Below are 23,283 nucleotides of genomic sequence, written 5' to 3' on the forward strand. Positions count from 1 at the left end.
CTGTGGGTTCATGTGGAATGTGATCAAAGAAGTTTTATAAGGTACAGGCAATCTATCCTGTGGCATCATTGCTGGTGTAATTAATCGTCTTTTATGGAACATGGAGCAACCCACCGGTTTCATAATCACTTCCTCGAATTCATTCATGTTTGTTTTATCTAGTTGACCAGTTTCACTTTCGTTCCATTTCCCATAGTATAAGGTACTTGTAGAAGCATAACATGCAGAAGTTAAGGGCAGGTGCTGTACATACCATCCTATTCCCTGACCACCATGCTGCGGCAGGTGGGCACAAACCCAACAATTGTTTTTTCTTAAGATTGAGTGTGCCATATTCATTATTAATAGCAATGTGTTGTTCCTATATCCTTCCCTATGTCTCTCTTCCATTGGGGACAAGGTATAGGAAATCACATGGACTGGGCTTTCCATGGTGGAAATGTTCACAATAGGCAAAAGTACTTCAAGAGGGTACGTTTCTTCTAGGTACCATAATACTGATATGGTCAATATTGGGGCTAATATACTCATTATACACATTATTATGGTTAGACCCAACATACAATTCTTTCGACCATGTCCTTTTTTCACTTTACTATGTACCGCGTTTAACTCGCTATCAGCATTGGTGCAGGAGGGGGCATTTGCTGGTTCCGCATTCTTCTCTCGTCCTTCTTCTGCTGTGAATATCTTTTGTTCATGTGCTTCTCAGGATGTTGAAAGAGTTCAATCAATGTCTACAGTCTTTCTATGCCAGTTTGCTATCTGCCTGGATTGCTTATTCATTTGGCAAGGCCTCCATGCATTTTGCACATTGCTCTAGAATTTCAGAGCAGTTGCCTTTGTACCACGTGCGCCCCGCTTGTTTGCTCGGGTTCCTGACACATGGATTTAGCACTGAGGAGTTGCGTTTGGTGAGCTGTCTGACTTGCACAACTCTTACGCGACCCTCCTCTAAGCCTCCGGTTCACACTTCATCCGAAAATAGGAAACAGAGGCAAGAAAATCACAAAGAGATGAAAATGTGATTGCTCCTTTTGCAGGTTGTACCGATTTGCTCCTGGTATCGTGTGATCGACAAATAGTGTGGGTGCACTTCCGGTCTCAAGCTTGGAGTCAGCCTGGCGCACAATGGCAGATGATGATGGGTGCCAGGCTGTGGCGCAACAGTAGATGATGGGCGCCACAGGTGCAGCATCTGCTGGACAACGTTGAGGCACTCTTTGCCTTTCCGCTTTTATGGCAATCTCATCGGGCTTTGTTTCAGGATCAGGCAGTTTCTGTGGCAAGGGACTGGCAATGGCATTTTTCGTTTCTGGAACCGCTGCTGTCTCTTTCTGGTCTTTGTCCCGATCAGTTGATGTGCCAAATAGTGATGGGACTTTCTTGGTGTGCGTGGCATAAATCCATGCCTTCCGTCCATCCACGCGTATCGCTGTCTGCGCGGTCAGGAGTATTTGGTATGGCCCATGCCACCTGGCTGCCAGCGATGTTTTCTGTTCATAGTTTCTGATTAACACCCAGGTTCCTGGCTCCAATGCATGTCCTGGGCCAGCATACCGCGCCGGTAATGCCTCCTACACCCTCTGATTAATCAAACACAGTTTTTTTACTAACAGATTACAATAAATGCTGAGTACAGGTTATTATACCTCTCTCATTCTCTTCAGCTGAGGTGCGCACCACACATTCGTCGGTCTCTCCATTATGATTTCATATGGAGAGAGCCCAGTTCTGGCCTGCACTGATGTTCACATACACAGTAACGCTATTGGTAATGCATCTACCCAACTCAATTTGCTGCCTGCACAGATCTTACTGATTTTTGACTTGAAGATTCCGTTGTGGCATTCAATGAGTCCGGCTGACATCGGATGTCTCGAACAATGGAATCGTTTATCGATCTGTAATCCTGCACACATCTGTAGTATCACTGCACCTACAAAATGCGGACCATTGTCCGACCATATGACACGGGGAAGACTGAAGCAAGAGAAATACACTTTTAGCATTACTTTCGCCGTGCTCATGGCTGTGCAGTCTTCCAATGGATATGCTTCCACCCATTTGCTGAATGCACATATGATCACCAAAACATACTTCAGATTTTGGCATCTCTCCATTTCTATGAAGTCAAAGTGAATTACTTCGAATGGCATAGAGGGAGGTCCAAAACTTCCTGTTGGAGCCACTGTTCCCTTTCCCACATTGTGCTGTAGGCATGTAATGCAGTTTTGTACCAGCCTCTCTGCATTCTTTTTTATGAGTGGATTTTCCCTGAGTGTGGCTAAATGTTGGGCTATTTTCTTCACACAGATGTATGTGGGACTGTGAGCCAATGCGTTTACATAAGCATTTGGCAGCATCCAATTCCCGCTTTTCTTGTCCACCCAACAACCCTCCAAGTCCAGTTCTGCAGATCCCTTGGCCCATCCCTGTATTTTGTCGGCGGTAGCTTGCGCCTGCATCTCTTTAACCTTTACAATTCCATTCTCTATCATGCAGGGCACTTCCTCCGATTGTACTGTTAACCGAATTGTATTCAAATCAGTGGCAGTCTGTTTTGCAATTTTGTCTGCAAATGCGTTTCCTTCTCGCACTTTAAATATCATACTGGCTATCAGTATAGATATTCACGCTCAAGTTCTCCGAAATTTCACAAGCTCTTGTTAAAGCAATTATCTCTGCTGCTTGGGCAGAGTTATAAGGAATTATTTTACTCTCCAAAACACTTTTTAATGTCGTAACAGCGTATGCAGCAGTTGATGTGCCGTCAGGTAGTTTAAAACAGGAGCCGTCACAAAACAATACCCCTTCTGGTTCTTTTAGGGGTATATCACTTAGATCAATTCTCCCTTTCGTTTCTTCCTCAGTAACCATTAAGCAATCATGGGGAGGTAATTCAGTCCCACCAATGTTTTCCCCTGCCGTTGGCATTAATTCTGCTGGATTCAAAGCGATACACCTCATAATTTGGATGTGGGGCGCGAACAATACAATTTCATATCTAATCAATCTAGCAGAAGTGAGGTTTTGCGTCTGCGTTCTATTGAGTAGAACATCTATGGCATGTGACACCATTAAAATTAAAGTGTGCCCCAATACCATCCCTTCTTTTTGTTTCACTGATGCAGCAGCCGCTGCAACAGCTCGCAAACATCGTGGTAGTGCGCGCGCCACAGGTTCCAGCGCAGAAGAAAAATAACCGCATGGCTTATTTCTTCCACCTTGTTCCTGTTTTAAAACGGACAACGCGCATCCTTCGTTCTCATGGACAAATAGCCTAAAAACATTTTCATAATTCGGTGTGCCCAAAATTGGAGCATTGCTACTGATTTGCACTCAGGGTTTATTACTGGGGTACCTGCAAACCTTAGTGAGATATTGTCACCCTGACAGAGGTATGTCTGGAACCAAGTGATGATCTATCGAGCACTTTTGTGCCCCCGTGTCTACGAGGAATTTATGCTCTTCATTCCTGATTTTCATCTCTACGTAGGGTCCTTTCTGATTCACGGGAATTGACACTGGTTCCGACCCCTGTCCTGGGCTGTCCTATTGGGGTAACAACACATCATCTGATGTGTAATCACCACTGTTATTATAATATGCACCTGTCTGAGTATCAAAAATGTTCCCCCCTCTTCCTCTATTTCCAGTTTGTATACCCTGCTGATTTTGACTTTGAGTAGGGGTAATTAAATTCGGAGCCTGACTTTGATTCTGTGCACCATTCCCTTGATTACTTTGGTGTTGTGACATCTGATTTCTGTTGTGACCATTTGTTCCCGGGTGCCCTCTGTGAGGCCTAATTTGACTATGTCCACCTCTATTTTGCAAATGCGGACATTGTGCCCGCCAGTGTCCTACCTCCCTGCAATATGCACATTGGTTTAATCCCAAAGGTCCTCGATGCATGTTCGAATTTCCCCTGCTTCGTACATTTCCCCTTCCCCTGTTGCGTCCTGCTACCTGCTGGAGTAACACTTGTGTTTTCAAATTTGTTCTGTCCTTCGCTTCTCTTTCCTTCTCGGTATTCACCCTGTTTTCATAATATTGGGCCATATGTAATACTTCTAGCATTTTTGCTTGCCATGCACTTTCTGATGTCATTATCAAATTTTGAATCGGGAGTATTAGTCCCCTCACATATTTATCCCCAAATAACCTTTTTCCTGCTTACGTTCTCACATCCTGCCCACTGAAATCTATAAATACTTCTTCAAATCTGTTGAAATAATCTGTGGCCAACTCGTCTTTACCTTGAACGCACACAGTCATCTTGTCCCATTGAATTCTTTTCTCTGGGACCAATTCTTTCAATTTCTGTACTATTCGTGCCGGTAATGCTAACATATTCGCCCCTGGCTGCGCACCCACCTCTTTATTTTTATCCTTCAGTTTAATTTGCCCATGTGGCGCTATAGGCTGTCTCATCATCTACCTTTCTTATTCGTTTCCATATGTCTGCTGGCAAAATCACGGGGAATATTAGATCTATGTCACCCATAGTGAACACCGAGGACTGTAATAAAGAATCCACTTCTTTATAAAAACCTGATGGATTTTTTCGTATGTCAGGGATTGTTTGTTTTATATTATTCACTTCCTGTCTAGAGAAGGGAACATGCACATATTGGGCTGTGTAATGTGCTGGGATTACCACAGGTGGCGCACTGCATACTGCGGGAGTCTCTACCTTCAGTAAAAAAGTAGGGGACACTTCTCTCATGGGGAAAGCCACACTCGCTATTCCTCCCCCTTCCCTCATATGCAACAATATTCCCAGGTTGAAACAGGAGTATTACTTTAGAAGCCATGTGCCTGTACCAGATAGCCCAAAACTTCTCATACAACAATAACATTAAACCTGATGATAAAAAGGTAGATTCAGAGTTGAGTTGTGAAGGCAGCCTGGTGAAACTTGCCAAACACAGCCTAATTAATCATATTAAATTGTCATTAAAAACTCCTCAACACAAAGAACTGTACTACATGGCCCTACTGCAACTTTTAAAACCATGGAGAAAAGATTTTTTATTAGGCACCCATGCCTCCTATGAAGATGCTTTTAATGTAAGTGAAAGTACAATTACAGGTGGAAACTTTACACGGTACAAAACCATATTGGACAATGAACGCCAACAACAAGAAGAACTTCAAAGAACAACTAAATGTAGACATTTCTGAGAGCAGTGAACCTTCTCAAACAGGCATCCAAGAACCACTTGGACAGCCACTCATAGTAAATGAGGCAGAATTAACCATGACGGAAGTAACCACCACCATGTTTCAGTATGAGCAACCTTCAAAACAGTTGGCTGTACTTAAATTCCAACTAAACAATGAGCAGAGCGCCATTTTTCTAGAAGTAAGTAAATAAATTGAACATGGTATACAGCATGAAAGTAAAACTTGTACTTGTGACAACTACAAACCTATACTGCTGTATGTAAGTAGTGAAGCTGGGTCAGGGAAAATATTCTTAATAAAAATGATCAGTAAATACCTCCAACAATTAACAACCAACAACCTTTCAGCTGTTGTAACTGCTCCAACAGGATTAGCTGCCTACAACGTAGGTGGAGTCACTCTACTCTGATTCTCCTTCCAGTAGAACACCAAAACAAATTAGAGAACTATAAACTTTCAGCAGAAGCTGCTATGGAGCTAAGCAGAGTTTTGAAACAAATGAAAATGCTCCTAATAGATGAGGTGAGCATGGTTTCAAACCTAATGTTAGCTTTCATTCACTTCGGATTGCAAGAGGTCCTCAGAACAGACTACGAAGAATTGTTTGGAGGAAAACATGTCATTGTTTTCAGAGATCTCCTTCAATTAGCACCAGTGAAAGGGGAACCTATTGTAACGCTCACCTGATTCTCGCAGAGGCGCCGGTCTTGACTGGGCGACTACCGTATCTTCAAAAGTGATGTGTAGCACCCGGTTGGCTCTTTGGGCTGGACCTCTGTGCACTGTATGCCTGACTCGAAGAGTAAGATGTCTGCAGATAGAAAATATGGGATTAATGAACTGGGGTTATTGGGGTGTCCCTATCTCTTTCCCTTTTCTCCTCTCCTGTAGAACCCCAAAGGTTAACGCTCTCACCTTAGGTAAGTGAACGCCGAGCTCTCCATCTGCCTCGGGGCAGAGTGCTGTAACCAGTTTCTTCACTGGATAGGTAGCGCAGGCCTCTTGACTTCAGAGGACTGCTGTCCGTCGTTTACTTCACGAACGGTGAGTTCCGAATATTTCAAATGTCTTTAAAAGTCTTTTGTAATGCTGTCTCTTATTTTGCAGGGTTCCGGCGATGGCGGTTGACTGGCTGAAGTGAGTTGAGGATGGACCCGTATGCGGAATAGAAGCGCCTGGAAGCGCGTAAGTAAGCGCTTGTTGCTTGCTTCACGATGCGCACTAACTGTCCTTTTATTTTGCAGGTACCAGTTCGGAGCTGCTGAAGGATGCCGGAATGCCCACTGAGTTCGGCGTGGATGGAGTAATGGCATGTGAGTATTTAACGTTACCCAATGTCTTTAAACGCACCTTCTTTTGTCTTACAGATGCGGGATGCAGCGCCGAAGGCCTCCGGAGCGTGCGAAGAGTTGGTAAGCTTTTGTCTTTCAGATGCCGGAATGCAGTGCGATGACCTCCGGAGCGCGTGAAGAGTAGGTAAGCCTTTGTCTTTCAGATGCAGGAATGCTGCGCGAGGCGTTGATGACAGCCGATGGACCAGGTAAGAGATGAGCTGTCACTGAAGACCGTAGTGCTAACCTGTTCTTTCTTGTCTTTATAGATGTTGCTGAAGACTGGATTCAGGATGGTAAGCCTCTTTCCTTTAGGCCCAGGATCAGATGCAGAAGACACGATGAGCGTTCTGCTGCAGAGGATGCAGAATAACGCAAAGCAAGATTCATCCATCGGGTGTGGTTTAAATAGCCTCCTGTAGTGCTTAGGTGTCTCCTTCCACAGCCACGCCTAGGTAAGAAAAGAGTTCCTGCTTTCCAGAAGAGTTCCAGTGTTCTGAACCTAGGGAGTGGCTCCTGCCTCACCCAACAGGAAAAGTAGTCCCAAACAGAAGAGGATCAGGGGTGGCAGGTAAGTAAGCAGCATGGTCTGCTGCAGGTAAGTCCACCCAAGCATTATGAGCCCGGCGCTTGCAGCGCTGGGACTGGGCATATTTATGAGCCTGGCGCCACTGGCGCCAGGACAGGGTCCAAAAGGTCCCAATTGGGACTGGTTGGCACTCGGAACCTGGGTTATGGGTCTGCTTCCAAGGGAGTTGGGTAAATCCTGGCCTTTTGGAAGCAGAGATCATGACAGTACCCCCCCTCAAGGCCCCTCCCAAACCGGGCCTCCCCGGGGGTTTTGGCTTGTCAGGAAATGTTTGATGAAATCTTTTGATTAGACGAGGAGCGTGGACATATTCTGCAGGTTCCCAGGATCTTTCTTGAGGGCCGTAGCCTTTCCAGTCAATTAGATAAAATAGCTTAGATTTGGAGATCTTGGAGTCCAGGATGCTTTTGACTTCAAACTCGAGTTCTCCATCAACTAGGATAGGTTTTGGGGATTTAGTTAGTCGGGTTTGAGGTTGCACGGGTTTTAAAAGAGAGACGTGGAAGACCGGATGTATCTTCATGTGAGGGGGCAAGTCCAACTTGACCGCTACTGGGTTTACTATGGTAGTGATGGAATAGGGACCAAGGTATCTTAGGTTGAATGTGCGTGGTCCTTTTAGAGGTAGATATTTGGTGGATAACCAGACTTGATCTCCTACTTGATATTGGGGGGCTTCCTTCCGATGTTGATCTGCTCCTTTCTTGTATTGTTCCTTAGCCCTTTGAAGGTGAGAAACGGCTTCCTTAAAAGCTTGGGTGATAGTAGAGTGCAGGTAGTCTACTGCTGGTGTTCCAAGATCTTGGGGTGGATCCAACTCTGAGGTTCGAGGGTGACAGCCGTATAAAAGAAAAAACGGGGTTTTCCCAGTTCCTGAGTGGACAGAGTTGTTGTAGACATATTCGGCTATCCAAAGGATATCTTTCCAAGTTTTTTCAGTTTGTTGCAGCATGCAGCGTAAATACTGTTCCAGAGTTTGATTGGTCCTCTCGGTTTGTCCGTCGGTTTGAGGGTGGTGACTGGTCGATAATCTCACATCAATTTGAGCCGACCGACAACAACTTCGCCAAAAATGAGAAATAAATTGACTACCTCGATCCGAAATTAGCACTGAAGGAAAACCGTGCAGTCGGACGATGTTTTCGAGAAATTCTCGGGCCAGAGTTGTTGCTGTTGGCAAGCCTTTGAGTGGAATGAAATGCGCCATCTTGGAGAATAAGTCCACGATTACCAGGATCGTATTGTATCCGGAGCATGGAGGTAGGTCGGTGATGAAGTCCATAGAATGCGTATGCCAAGGGCGAGGTGGGATGTCAATAGGGCGTAAGAGGCCGGCTGGTCTTTCCTTTTGACTCTTGTTTTGGGCGCATACTCCACAGGACATTATAAAGTCTCTGATATCTTTTTTCCAAGACGGCCACCAGAAGTAGCGCTTGATCTTTTCTGAGGTTTTGGCCATACCGGGATGTCCTTCCATTAGAGACTCGTGATAACAAGAGATCACTTTTTTCTGTAAATCTGTGCTGGGCAGGTATAATCGTTCTTGGAAATACAATAAGTTGTCCTTTACTGCAAAGTCCTTTCCCTGCAGATGCCAATTCTGTATTTCTGCTGGAGTTCCAAGTTGCCTGGTTTTATCCTTTATTTCCTCTATGGATTGTGTGGTTATTACACCCAGAATTCTTTGTTCGGGAATGATAGGTACAGGTTTAGGGTTGGTCAAGTGTTCCTCCACTCCCATCCGAGAAAGGGCATCAGCTTTACCGTTTTTTGTACCAGGTCGGTAGGTAATTATGAAGTCAAACTCGGCAAAGAATAGTGCCCAACGGAGTTGCCTAGAGGATTGGGCTTTTGCGGTTTTCAAATATTGCAGGTTTCGGTGATCCGTAATCACAGTAACGGTGTGTCGGGCCCCCAGAAGATAATGCCGCCAAGCCTTAAAGGCAGACTTGATAGCCAGAAGTTCCTTATCAGTAATAGTGTAATTGATCTCAGGAGGCGAGAATTTGCGAGACCAGGATACCACGGGATGTAACTGATTGGTTACTGGGTCCTTCTGTGATAGAACTGCCCCCATGGCAAGGCTCGAAGCATCAGTTTCAACGATGTAGGGGAGTTTGGGGCGAGGATGTTTTAGAATTGGTGCAGAGATAAATTTTGTCTTCAAATTCTGGAAAGCTTGTTCCGCCTCGGTAGACCATTCAAAACGTTTGTTTTTCTTTAACAAGGCGGTGATGGGCTGGACTATTCGAGAGAATTCGGGGATGAACCTGCGGTAAAAGTTGGCGAAGCCTAACATGCTTTGAACCCCTTTTACGGAGGATGGTGATGGCCATTTGAGAATTGTATCGACCTTCCTTGAATCCATACGCACTCCGCTAGGTGATAATATGAATCCCAAGAATTCAACCTCAGTCACGTTGAAAACACATTTTTCCAACTTAGCGAAAAGTCTGTGTTGACGCAACCTCTCGAGGACCATTTTCACGTGTTTCCGATGTTCAGATTCCGATGAAGAATAAACGAGGATGTCGTCAATGTAAACGACAACACATACATCTATGAGTTCTCTGAGGACATCGTTCATAAAATATTGAAAGGCGGCCGGGGCATTGCAAAGTCCGAAGGGCATGACCTGATATTCAAATAGCCCATACTTGGTGCGGAAGGCCGTCTTCCAATCGCCCTCTTTTACTCGTACCAATTGGTAGGCTCCTCTAAGATCCAGCTTTGTATATATGCATGCTCTTCTGACTTGGTCCAGGAGTTCAGGGATTAAAGGTAACGGATATCTATTCTTAACGGTGATCTGGTTCAGGGCGCGGTAATCTATACAAGTTCTAAGGTCCCCTTCTTTTTTTGGAACGAAGAACAAAGCTGAAGAAGCAGGGGACTTAAGGACGAATAAACCCATTCGCTAGGTATTGATCCAGGTATTGTCGGAGGTGAAGGTTCTCAGGCTCGGTGAGGGCATAAATTCTGCTACACGGAGGAGTAGATCCAGGTATCAGGTCTATCTGGCAGTCATAGGACCTATGAGGAGGTAGAGAGTTAGCCTGATCCTTCCGGAAAACATTTTGGAATTCTAGGTATTCGGGAGGTAACTGGGGAGTCTCCGAAGAAATTGCTGCTAGAGCAACACCAGGTGGAGGGTGACAAGTAGAGACACATTCTCGGAACTGAACCGTCTTGCTCGCCAATCGATCCGAGGATTGTGTTTATCTAACCAAGGTATCCCTAGAATAATCTGGAACTGAGGGGCCTTGATCACATCGAACACAATCTTCTCATGGTGTCCATCTTGACTTACTAGCGTCACTTCTTGAGTGGTATGCGTTACTGGTCCGGAGGCTATCTCCGTACCATCCACCGTAGTAATGACGTCCTTTACAGCCTTGGGACAAAGAGTTAGATTCATCCTCAAAACCATTTCCTGATCCACATAATTGCTGATGGCACCGCTGTCGACGTAAGCTTCAATCGCATGTAATCGATCCGGATGATCAGGGCTAATGAGGACCATAGGTATCACGAAATGCGAGGTCACGGAACTGGTTTTAACGCTCGGCAAGAGGACCTCTATTCTTGTCGGGCGAGGTCGTTTCCCTGCTCAGAGTTTGTGACCTTGGTAACTGCAGCTCCTACCGCCTTCTTGGCTGGTTTCACCGGACAGTCTCGAAGAAAGTGCCACGAGTTTCCGCAATAGAGGCATAATTGCAACTGCTTTCTCCTTTCCCGCTCCTTTTGTGTTAGTGGTCCTTTCAGGCCCCCTATTTGCATGGGTTCCCCGGAGTCTACTCCTTTGGAAGGAGTTGGTGGTTTGGAAAATACTCGAGCATCAAACTTGGAACGATCGGCCTTCCTGTTCTGCAATCTGTGATCTATTTGAACGACTAAGTCTATATAATCCGAACAGTCTTGTGGGGGATTCACTACTTGGGCTAAAACATCTTTGAGCTCTCCACGTAGACCTCTATAAAACAGCGTAATCCTTTTGTCCTCAGGCCATTGAGTTTCCACTATTAGTCTGTTGAAAGATGCAATATAAGCCAAAAGGTCTTGATTACCCTGTCGCAACGAAAGAAGCTCATTGTCCAAGGCCTGCCCCTGTGAATGTCTTGCGAACAGTTTTTCCATACTAAGCTGAAGGGCTTGAAAATCATGAAGAACCGGATCATCTTGATTAACTAGAGGGATCGACCAGTCTGCCGCATTGCCACTAAGGTACGAAAGCACAAAAGCTACTTTAGCTTGATCAGTTGGAAAGGCTGCTGGCCGGCATAAAAAATGCAACCGGCACTGATTGATAAATACTGCAAACCTCTTTGGGTCACCAGAAAATCGTTTGGGCGGAGCCAGGGGTACATTCCCAGGTAGGTTGATCTGCACTGGATTCATAGGGGATGTTGAAGGAAGATTTGCCCCTGATGTGGGTAACGGGGTCTGTCCGGCATGTGACTGTAGCAATTGTCTAGCAAGATCGTCTGTTCGCTCCTTGGAAATAATTAGTTCCCTTCTTAGAGCATTCGTTTCCTGACGAGCTGCATGCACTTCTGCCCTTAGTTCCCCAAGTAACCGGGCTAGGTGGTCGGTATCCGAGGTTTCCATAGCGCCTGGGCGAGAGTTTTGCGGTAGGCTTTGCGTTCTGTAACGCTCACCTGATTCTCGCAGAGGCGCCGGTCTTGACTGGGCGACTACCGTACTTTCAAAAGTGATGTGTAGCACCCGGTTGGCTCTTTGGGCTGGACCTCTGTGCACTGTATGCCTGACTTGAAGAGTAAGATGTCTGCAGATAGAAAATATGGGATTAATGAACTGGGGTTATTGGGGTGTCCCTATCTCTTTCCCTTTTCTCCTCTCCTGTAGAACCCCAAAGGTTAACGCTCTCACCTTAGGTAAGTGAACGCCAAGCTCTCCATCTGCCTCGATGCAGGGTGCTGTAACCAGTTTCTTCACTGGATAGGTAGCGCAGGCCTCTTGACTTCAGAGGACTGCTGTCCGTCGTTTACTTCACGAACGGTGAGTTCCGAATATTTCAAATGTCTTTAAAAGTCTTTTGTAATGCTGTCTCTTATTTTGCAGGGTTCCGGCGATGGCGGTTGACTGGCTGAAGTGAGTTGAGGATGGACCCGTATGCGGAATAGAAGCGCCTGGAAGCGTGTAAGTAAGCGCTTTTTGCTTGCTTCACGATGCGCACTAACTGTCCTTTTATTTTGCAGGTATCAGTTCGGAGCTGCTGAAGGATGCCGGAATGCCCACTGAGTTCGGCGTGGATGGAGTAATGGCACGTGAGTATTTAACGTTACCCAATGTCTTTAAACGCACCTTCTTTTGTCTTACAGATGCGGGATGCAGCGCCGAAGGCCTCCGGAGCGTGCAAAGAGTTGGTAAGCTTTTGTCTTTCAGATGCCGGAATGCAGTGCGATGACCTCCGGAGTGCGTGAAGAGTAGGTAAGCCTTTGTCTTTCAGATGCAGGAATGCTGCGCGAGGCGTTGATGACAGCCGATGGACCAGGTAAGAGATGAGCTGTCACTGAAGACCGTAGTGCTAACCTGTTCTTTCTTGTCTTTATAGATGTTGCTGAAGACTGGATTCAGGATGGTAAGCCTCTTTCCTTTAGGCCCAGGATCAGATGCAGAAGACACGATGAGCGTTCTGCTGCAGAGGATGCAGAATAACGCAAAGCAAGATTCATCCATCGGGTGTGGTTTAAATAGCCTCCTGTAGTGCTTAGGTGTCTCCTTACACAGCCACGCCTAGGTAAGAAAAGAGTTCCTGCTTTCCAGAAGAGTTCCATGTTCTGAACCTAGGGAGTGGCTCCTGCCTCACCCAACAGGAAAAGTAGTCCCAAACAGAAGAGGATCAGGGGTGGCAGGTAAGTAAGCAGCATGGTCTGCTGCAGGTAAGTCCACCCAAGCATTATGAGCCCGGCGCTTGCAGCGCTGGGACTGGGCATATTTATGAGCCTGGCGCCACTGGCGCCAGGACAGGGTCCAAAAGGTCCCAATTGGGACTGGTTGGCACTCGGAACCTGGGTTATGGGTCTGCTTCCAAGGGAGTTGGGTAAGTCCTGGCCTTTTGGAAGCAGAGATCATGACACCTATCTTCAAAACCTTAGGACACAAAGTGTGCCGTAAAAGTCTTGGAAGCATCAGAAATGTAAATTTCTGGCAACATTTTCAATAAAGAAAACTAACTCAAAACATGCGTCTGCGGACCTCACCAAAGGAGGCGCAGTCTACCCTCAATACTAGACACATCCATAAACTGTATGGGTGTAACACATGTGCTGCTGATGTCATGCAACAATTACCTCACAAAAATGTCACCTGTATGTCCATAATGCCAACCCTAGCAAGCTGTGCACAATTCAATGCAACAATGCTGAAAAAAGAAAAAACAACCACTAGTGGAAATTCACACCACAGACAAATTGGACGTGCGTGGTATAACAATACCTATGTGTCAACAAGCTATAGCACGACTAAATTCCTTAGAAAACTCTATCTCCAACACAGCTGGTTTGAAGAAAATGTTAACATTATGTGTGAACTGTAGAGTAATGCTAAAGTGTAACTTTGACGTAGAGCAAGGTTTAGTTAATGGAGCACTTGGTACAGTTGTTGGCTTCCAGACATACCCATGAGACAACAGCATTCAGTTTGTCAACATCCGCTTTCACAAACTTTCAGAAGTTAATAGGACGCACAACAGCGCAATTCCTTATTTTCAAAGACATGTATGTACGCAGAGAACAGTTTTCTCTGTCGCTAGCTTCTGCAGTAACTATTCATAAATCGCAAGGTCTAACCTTAAATCAAACATTGATTGATATTGGCAGCACAGTCTTTAAAGAAGGCATGAGTTACGTAGCACTGTCACGGCTACGTACACTGGAAGGACTATATCTAGTGAATTTTGATGCAACTGCAGTCAGCGCAGACATTCCTTGCATCATAGAGTACAATAGACTATGTGCACTATACACACCCCATTTGAACATGTACCCTGTTCCTCAGAAACCCAAAGGTTTCAAAAGAAAGCTCATTCAATCAGAATTTCTAAATGATTTTCCAACAGTACCACCAAAGAAATTGAAATCAGCTCATACTCCATCAACTACCAAAAGTACAGACAAAAGGACTAAAAAAGGCAAGACATACCCAAATCCACACACAAAAAAAGTTCCTCTTTAAGCAAACCATGTGCCCTTCCATCAAAGTACTCAGACACAGAAGTACCTGGTCCATTCAAATTTTCTAATACAACAAGTGTTAATTACTATGCAAATGTAACAATGAATGTTCTATTCCAAATGCCAGCTATTGTTGAAAACATTTATTTAAATGGTCAGACCAGTTGTGTTTACAAATGCTCGTCCTTCACAGAAATGCACTAAGTAATCCTGACAACAATTACAATGTCTCAGGAGTAAGGCAAGAATTGGACTTGTGCCAGAATGGTGAAAGACACGTTAAACAGACAAGAAGATCCACAGGAATTTCTTATGTACTTACTACAAATACTGGAAAGGAAAAACATACTCATAAATGAAATCTTTAATATTGCCTACATGTAGAAACATACATGAAGTCTCTGCAACCATGTCATTCGGCAACAAGTCCCTAATGAATGCGTTGTGTATGTATCAATACCTAACTGTGACTCTATTCCATTTCAGCAACTGGTGCAAAATGCCAACCATAGCATATTGTGTACATCGTGCAATTCTGATAATCGTTTGACGCTACCTATACACTCACATAGTCCATATGTAATTGTAATGTTCTTAAGATACATTGTAGATGGAACCAAAAACAACTGCAAACTGACTGCCTTCACACATGGGCAGGTATCCATTGGCAAGAAAACCTTCACAACAGTAGCCATAATTTAGCACAGAGGCGACACAACCAGTGCAGGCCACTATACCGCATACATTAGAAAGCAATGGTCATGGTGGGATTGCAATGATACTTCCATCATTCCAAAGCAGAGATTACCTGCAAATCTTGCAAATGCCCACCTGAAGCCTAAATGTAATAATTGATGTACAAACCTGCTATACCCTATTCCCCAGCTCCCACCTGTACCTTCGTAATTGCACAAGAAAAGAATTACCTTCCACACTGTGGACCTAAAGCAACTTAGCATACAGCAAGTATTCAAGAAATGCATTAGTGTGTGTTGGACAATTTTATCCCCAATGAACCCAATGAGTACACTCAGACAACCAATACGTGTATACAAATGACAATAGCAGTATTTTCCACATGATACTTAAAAGAGAAAGTACTAAGTATAAGGGTTCAAAACTATCCTCTGTAACCTTTGAAACCAGTACGTATACAAATGAGGCACCACCTCTCTAAGAATATGCATTCAAATGCTATACATATGGAACTATCACTACATAAACCCATAGTGGTACACCACCACTTCAGAATGTACACAGATGTGAAAGTAGCAACAGGAATGCACAAGCTTGTAAACGTTCCCTATAGGAATGGGCCACTGTAAACAGTTAGAATACGCCACCGCTGGTATCTAACTGCAACAAGAATATTACAATGGTATTTGCAGCATTACAACAACCCAACTCAACCTTCAACAACCACTTTGCTACAAACATATCCTCAAACACTTCCAAAGTATAAGCAGTTACAGTACGCCAACAGGTACGTTGCTACCGTCACAATTCTGCAGTAGCACAGTGCAGTGCCACAATACTTGGAGAACACTAGCAACAACCAAACGCATAACGAAAAAGAGTGCTACAAAAAGGAAGCAGGTAAACATTTACAAAACAGCAACTGCTAGACAACCCCACCCATCCTACCAACATGTATAGGCCAGAAATCGTAAACCATTACATTTCCTCCTTCTTCGAGAGCACACCTTAATAATTGCTATAACCACTGCAAACGTTACTGTAATTCATTGTGCACCATAGCAGCAACCAAATGTGGATTTTTATTTTTTTATTTTTTATCCAGCATGGATTTTTTTTCCCACAGACCCAATGATTATGCAAAGGAACACCGGAACTGCTCACGTTGCACAGTACACTGGTTCAAAGCATAGTAGTTATGCAGTACTAGTTATGACTGCAAAGTAACTAAATACCTGCTCCAACATGTTCTGTTCTCTTTTCCCACAGATAATGCAGCAACGATTACTACAACATTTCACATTCCATACACAAAGAACAGCACAGGCCCTCCCCAATCCAAACAGTAAGCATGACATTATTGGTATCATACTTCTCTACAATGTCCACAGTGCAATGTGTGCACTTATTTCTGCAGTGCCACAATTTGCAATGTACACCTATGTTACACTACGTAGCTTGTGCCTACGCCCTCACACTTCACTACACCCAGTACAGTGCTCCAGCCATGCACTCAATATTGTAGACCCTACCCACAATTACTGCTGCACTGTATAACTATGCATGCAAATATCTATCCACGTACCAGAAACCCCACACATAACACAGCCACCTACCCCTTAGCCACTGCAGTTGACATTGCCTGGCATTTCTTTCACACAATAGATGACCTGTTTCCTACGTACACTGTTCACCTAAGCCTATAATAAGTGGACACACTGAATACACACCAGTACAGTAACGTACCCGATAATCTGCACAATCACAACAATGCAAACTGAACAATGCATCCATATGTCTTACGTAACTGTCCTAACTGCTGCAACATTTGCCTCCTCACATTCCACCAGCACTGTTTAGGGCAGTAGGTAATTTTCATTGTTATGTACAACATTTCAAAATAAACAAACAAAAGAAGGTATAAAACACAGATTTCACTGGAGCACATGGGTCATAGCTCGGCAGCCACATTGCAAACACTGTGTTACTCTTTAAACTTGTATGTACCAGGACTTGACAGCGTAGATTGGTTTGTCCAGTGCAAATGTATGTGGGTCGGTCTGTACATTATCCATACTTTAAATGTGTGATGCTTAGTAACTCGTCATGTCGCAATATCTTTCTTCACTCTCAAAACACAGTGTATTATCAGGGGCACACCATACCAAACAGAAATGGTGGCAGATCAGTCTGTGAATGGCAACAAGTCCAATGACATACACCATATGCAAGTACAGGCACTGCACACCACCTGTGGTGGTTACCAACTGCAAAATGTCCTCCACAACCATTCTGTAATGGTGACCAACCACAGGAGCGATGCATGCTTCCGAGAGTGTACGCTGGAGTTACATATCAGTATAGGAACGGACCCAAAGAAGGCAACATTCTGAAACCTACTTCCAAGCAGTGGCCAGACTGTTAGTTCCAAGGGACCTAGCCATGCCCACAAGGCAGTAGGGGCTTGTCACTCCCAACACAATAGTACACTGAATGGAAATATCCCGATATCATCTGCAATACTCTCCCCATCCCTAATGGGCTCTGAAGGTAGTCGCCTGTGCAGCTACCCGGCAATTAATTATATGTGAGTAGCTCCGTAAATGGTCCATATCGCAAAAGTGTGATGGTAAAAAAAAACTTTCATGTCCCAACGTCTTACTACACACCCTGAAGCAAGGCTGTGTTCAAGGCCACACCATTCCAAAGGCAAATAGTGCCATGTCTCACCACTGCCGCTGTAGGAAGTCTAAAATGTCCTCCACAATGATTCTGCAAAGAAAAGTACCTTAGGACACTTACGTATTTAAAGTCTGTGAGATGTAAGAAGGTATGGTTATAATAACTTATCCAAATGAGCTAAGGTAATGGGAATGCAATCTTTATACATATGTGTGCAATGCACATACCAATAGCACAGTGGTCCAATACATGGCCGCATTGCATTGCGGGGGTTGTGCCAAAGGCCTAGGCTCTTGGGTACACCCACTGCAAGGCAATAGAGACATGCATGGGAACATGTGGCCACATAGCTTTCCTGACTACAGGTATGTATGGGTATAGTAATGGACCCAAACAAGGCAACATTCTGAAACCTAATTTCAACCAGTGGCCAGACTGTTATGTCCAAGGGCCCTAGCCATGCACACAAGGCAGTAGGGGCTTTGCAGGCACAACACAAGACATAGTATTGTCTCCAATGCACTCCCCATCCCCAATGGAGTCTGCCTGCACTCACCAAAAAATTATAGTCGCCTGTGCAGCTACCCGCCAATGAAGTATATGTGAGTAGCTGCGTAAAAGTCCATTTCGCAAACGTGTGATGGAAAAAAAATCCTTTCATGTGGCAAGCCCTAGCCTCTTGGGTACATGCGGAGGCCTATTGCCCACAACCACTACAAGGCAATGGAGGCCTGCATGGGAACATGTGGCCATGTACCATACTTGACAAACGTACCACAGCCACCGATACCCCTACAACACAATGGGAACCCACAAAGTCAACATAACCACCGGCACCCCTAGCCAACAGCACAACACATTCTCAATTTCCTTGCATCATCTGCAATGTAGTCCCCATTCCCAATGAAGCATCCATGCAGTCGCCATAGAAGGGTCTCGCACACCACTGTCTTCTTCGACATAAACAAATATATCATATTTTCTGCTTTTAACTTCCCAAAATGTTCATCCCCTCTTTCACCCACCCGATCCTGGAAACCATGTTTTGCAACCCCTTCCTGCGCAGCAAAATTGCTGCAGTGCTCACGTACACCACTCACACATCACCGCCTTCGTCGATCTAAACAAATGTATCATATTTTCTGCTTTTCCCCTCCCCCAAACACTTTATCCCCTCTTTGAACCACCCGAACCTGTAAACCATCTTGCAAGCCCTTACGGTGCTGCACTATCCTCTGATACACCATGGCGGCGTTCCCCAAAAATGTTGACACACAGCATGCTTCCCTCCAGCCAACCACCGGCCGCCTCCAATATTTGCCGACATCAAGTCGTACTGCAAGCCAATGAGACTTTTATCTGCGCAGCGAACAGGGAAATGGGTCATCGGAGCGGAGCCAGATATCACTAATTTTCTGAGACGTACATTTCAGTTTTTTGCAACAAAAGTACTGGTCGGATTTCCACCAAACACACAAAAGCATGCTTTTGGAACCAAGCCCCAGCTCCTGCCACAAATTTGGTTATAATCCGTCCAGCCATTTGGCGTGCAGCTGTGTCCAAAGTTTTTGCCCATTCAGTCTATGGAGAAAAGAATTATTGCAACACCCCCCCCTATAACTTTGCTCCCCTGCACGAAACCTCACCAAACTTGCCGAAAAAATTCAGAGCGGGCCATATACTTTGGAACGCAACATCAATAGAAATAGACATACTAGCTTTTTAATTCCGCTGGCATACAGAGGTTGTGTGTGTTGTGTTTTGTTTTGTGCAGACACATATTGGGTTTCTGATGCTATTTATAAGCATGGTATTACAGGAATTGCTTGATTTGGCAAGCATGAAGCAATCTATGGAAAGAAGATAGCTGCAAGAGACTGTTACGCTCACCTGGATCCCACCGAGGCGTGGACGCAACTGGGCCGCTGTTATTTCCACCAGCGTGACGTCTAGCGCCGAGATGACTGACTGGTCTGGCTCGCTCAGCCTAGTTTGTCTGGCTCGCAAGAATATTCTTCTGCAAAGGAGAAGAGGAATTAACCACCCGTGGAATTGAGTGTCAACCCACCTTCCCCACTCCTGTTGTCTTCCCACTGAGCACTCTTGATGTCCCCTCCTTAGTCTCACCTGATGGTTTGGAAGGATGAGCTCTCCATCCTGCGTCGACCGCAGGGGCGCGTTGATGACCAGTTACTTCACTGGCGTAGAGGAATTGGTGAGTTCCAGTATTGACTCTAAAGTCCAATTGTTCATAAGAGTTCAAATGTCTGCTCTTCATTCTGTCCGATTCCTTGCAGGTTGCCGATTAATCCACTCGAAGATTTCCAAATGGCACTCGGTAAGATTCAGGTAAATCTATTGTGTTTCTCCCCTTAGGGGCCGGGGTACGGTGATGAAGCAGAGTTGACTGCGCCGACCCGAAATGAGGTGAGTACCTCCCGTGGTAAATCAGGTAAGTCCTTGGGGGTAGCTTGTATGGCCTTAGAGAGTCCCCCTGCTCACCTTGCTGTCTTTGTCTCCTTAGGTGTTGGAGGGCGGCCGCGAGATGGAGAGAGCGTGATGAAATGCTGAAGTACCGACCAAGCAGGTGAGTTCAGCGCAGCGCCGTAGGAATGCGAAGCAATGCTTCAAAGACTTCTGTCTTTCAGTTCCGTGGCGAAATGGATCAGGATTCAGGTAAGGATTAAAGTTAAAACTCCTGTTCTAACCTTTATCCTTTTTGTCTTCTTGTTTCAGGAGTCCCAGGACTGAAGCGGGCGTGGTTGAAGACTGGAGCTGCTGAAAACACAGTGAGCGTTATGCTGCAGCAAGCAGAATAACGCGAAGCACGTGTGGCTGTCCGGGCGTGGTTTAAATAGCCTTGGAAGAAGATCCACGTAAGTATTCTTCCACAGCCCCACCCAAGTAACAAAATAGTCCCTTCAGTAAAATAGTCCCTCCTAAGCCTCATTTGGCTTGAGTCTTCATGCAGCACGGTCTGCCTCAGGTGAGTATGCAGCATGGTCTGCTTCAGGTAAGTTATCAATAATGAGCCTGGCGCCATAGGCGCCAGGACTGTACCCAAACAGCCCCTAACTGGGGCCTTTGGGCATGCTCCAAGTGGCATGATGCCTGCTTCCGGGGCTGCTGGGCCTGGTCTGGTCTTCCGGGGGCAGGCATCATGACAGAGACTTAATAACCATTTCGAGGTAAACAGTCTTTTTAGGTTCTTTAATCGGTGTATGTAACATTCGGTTTTGTAGCTGTCCTATCTGAAATCATTGAGGTCTAGGGTAGCTGTTTCTATTTTGAAGATAGATCTCATGGCCACTAACATAGGTTTTATGATTTGTTTTTAGGTTCTTTTGAAAGATCCCTCCATTTTGAGGTGTTTTGATCCTTGAACTATTGGTATTGAAGGAATCCACTTCTCCAACTAATAAATCCCCCGATGAATGTTCCGCCATTTATGACATTGTAAACAGAAACATGTTGGGAGTCTACTTTCTAAGACACATGTTGAAAAATGTATTTTATTATGTATGGTCTTGTTTACATGTTGTGATTTGTGTTATGTGATGTATTCATGATTTAAACGGGTGATTTCCTTCATCTGAAGTGTGTTCAAGGAGTTTATGGTCCTTAGTGAATTCTTTTTATGATGAAAATATCTTTTTATATATAAAATAACTATGTATTGAATAAATCGAATTGATGTTTAGAATTACACTGAGTTTATACGGGACCAATGATATGTGGTGCTTGAATTATATTGTACCTTTCTCCTTTGTGTATTTATATAATTAGGTCTACCCCTGACCGTGGAGTAAGGTTTATATAAAGTGTTTTTTTTCTTTTCCCTGTTTTATATGTATGTCAGTTACAGTTTTAACATTTTCAGATTATAGGGGGGGAGCACCAGGGGAATCTCGCAAGATGCATGCAGTAATAAAGCAAGACACACTCGGAAAAGAAAATGCGTCACACCAAGCAAAGAGTGAAAGAGTGCAGAGCTAGGGGTGCTTCCAACTGGAGTCAAAAAGCAGGAAAGCAGGAAAAAGAACAATCCACAAAACTTAGAAAGGAGTGCACCACATGCAGGAAAGAACATAAAATGTATTTGTACATCACTACCGGGAAGATGAACAGAACAAGCCAACCTTAACCTGCCCCTTGCAGGCCCTACATTTTATAGTCACATAAAGGACATTAACATATCCCAGAAAATGTTTACAAAAACCCCATCCTAACATTCGGATTGGCTGGTTGTCACCAGCCACCTAAACAACTCTATACATTGTGTAAAAACTATTGGCAGTTTCCATGTACCCCTTATTCAACGGTACAGTAAAAGTGGCAGCAATTCCTTTTTCGCACTTTTACTGCCCAACTCACAATGAGGCCCATAAAGTGAATTCTGGGTGAATTCTTGACAGCCATTCATGTATCTGGTAATGTCTGCCAAGAGCTTCCAACTGGGTATCTCACTAAAGCTGCGACCATGGTTTAGGGTCACTAGGTTGTGTGTCATTTTTTCACTCCCCTTCTCGCTCTCGCCCTTTACTGTTCCCGAGGCAGGGTCACTTGTCACTCCTTCCTCAGAGGACACCATTATGACCCATGTTTTTTAATGTCTGTATGTGAATGCGGTAAAGTGACCTGGTCCTGTGACCATATGATCAACTTGAATTCAGGTCATCATAACCTAAAATGGCTTCAACAGTGTGCAGCCTTCTAAAACATTCCAAAAGGTTGCCATCAGCCAATGAGTGCTCCCAAGGCGCCGATAGGGCGAACCTCTTGACGAAATAGGCCATTTGGTACCTTTTGAGCTCCAATACCTGTTAGTCTTCGCAACCTCCAAGGATAAAGATACTGAGTTAAATTGTTAGTGAGTCCCTGGATTGGGACTCACTGGGAAAAAGAGATTGGTTAACGTGAGGGCAAAATAAAAAATGACTGGGAATTCACTGTGAGTCGCAGTTTATGACTTCCATCCTAACACAAATGTGAAGACAAAATCAAATTGTGAGTCGGGGGTCAACTCTTGTGGTGTGCTGGTGATGTTTTACATTAATTGGAGTTTATTATATACGCATGTGTGCATGGATTCCAAGGTAAACTGACAAGGCCTGGTGGAGAGACCATTAGTGTGGGGGAAACGAGGTTCTTGGAGAATGGCTATGTACACCATACCTACCTATTGCTATGGTTTGGTTGACGGTCCCATTTTAGATGGGAAGCCCTGCAGAATTGTTGTCCTCCTGACACATTTCATAGTTTGAGCCTTTTTTGTCGCATACTGTTTCAGGCTGAGGTTGTTTTCCGTGAGGTTGCCGCTCACTTTTCTGAAGCGGATTGGAAGCTCTTGGACGAAGAGCAGAAAAAGAGTTACATTGATGTTATGAAGGACGTTCATCAGTACCTGGTCTCACTTGGTAAGTGTCTCCCTTGTTTTTAAAGTTACAACACAGATCAAGCATTATATCTGCCATTTCTTTGATTTTTTTTTTTTTCTTTTTTTGTCCGTCTCATGCTCTTTGTTTCTGTACTTCCATTGGTTGCATATTCCAGTTAAATTATAATGTTGTATTGAGCACCATTGGAAAAGAGAAGT

At 44.6% G+C, this 23,283-nt stretch overlaps 1 protein-coding gene across 4 annotated transcripts in view; it reads left to right on the forward strand.

Moving 5' to 3' along the window:
• The window catches only part of LOC138527241 (uncharacterized), a 381,456-nt gene that overhangs the window by 84,611 nt on the left and 273,562 nt on the right, over positions 1-23,283 (forward strand). For all 4 annotated transcript variants that reach the window (XM_069638359.1, XM_069638354.1, XM_069638370.1 and 1 more), the window contains exon 3: positions 22,978-23,104. In XM_069638359.1, the coding sequence (XP_069494460.1) occupies positions 22,978-23,104 (127 nt within the window). The remainder of the gene's footprint in view (positions 1-22,977; positions 23,105-23,283) is intronic.

Source organism: Ambystoma mexicanum, chromosome 1q (genome assembly GCF_040938575.1).
Source record: "Ambystoma mexicanum isolate Mex_15411 chromosome 1q, UKY_AmexF1_1, whole genome shotgun sequence".
In the NCBI taxonomy this organism is placed as follows: Eukaryota; Metazoa; Chordata; class Amphibia; order Caudata; family Ambystomatidae; genus Ambystoma; species Ambystoma mexicanum.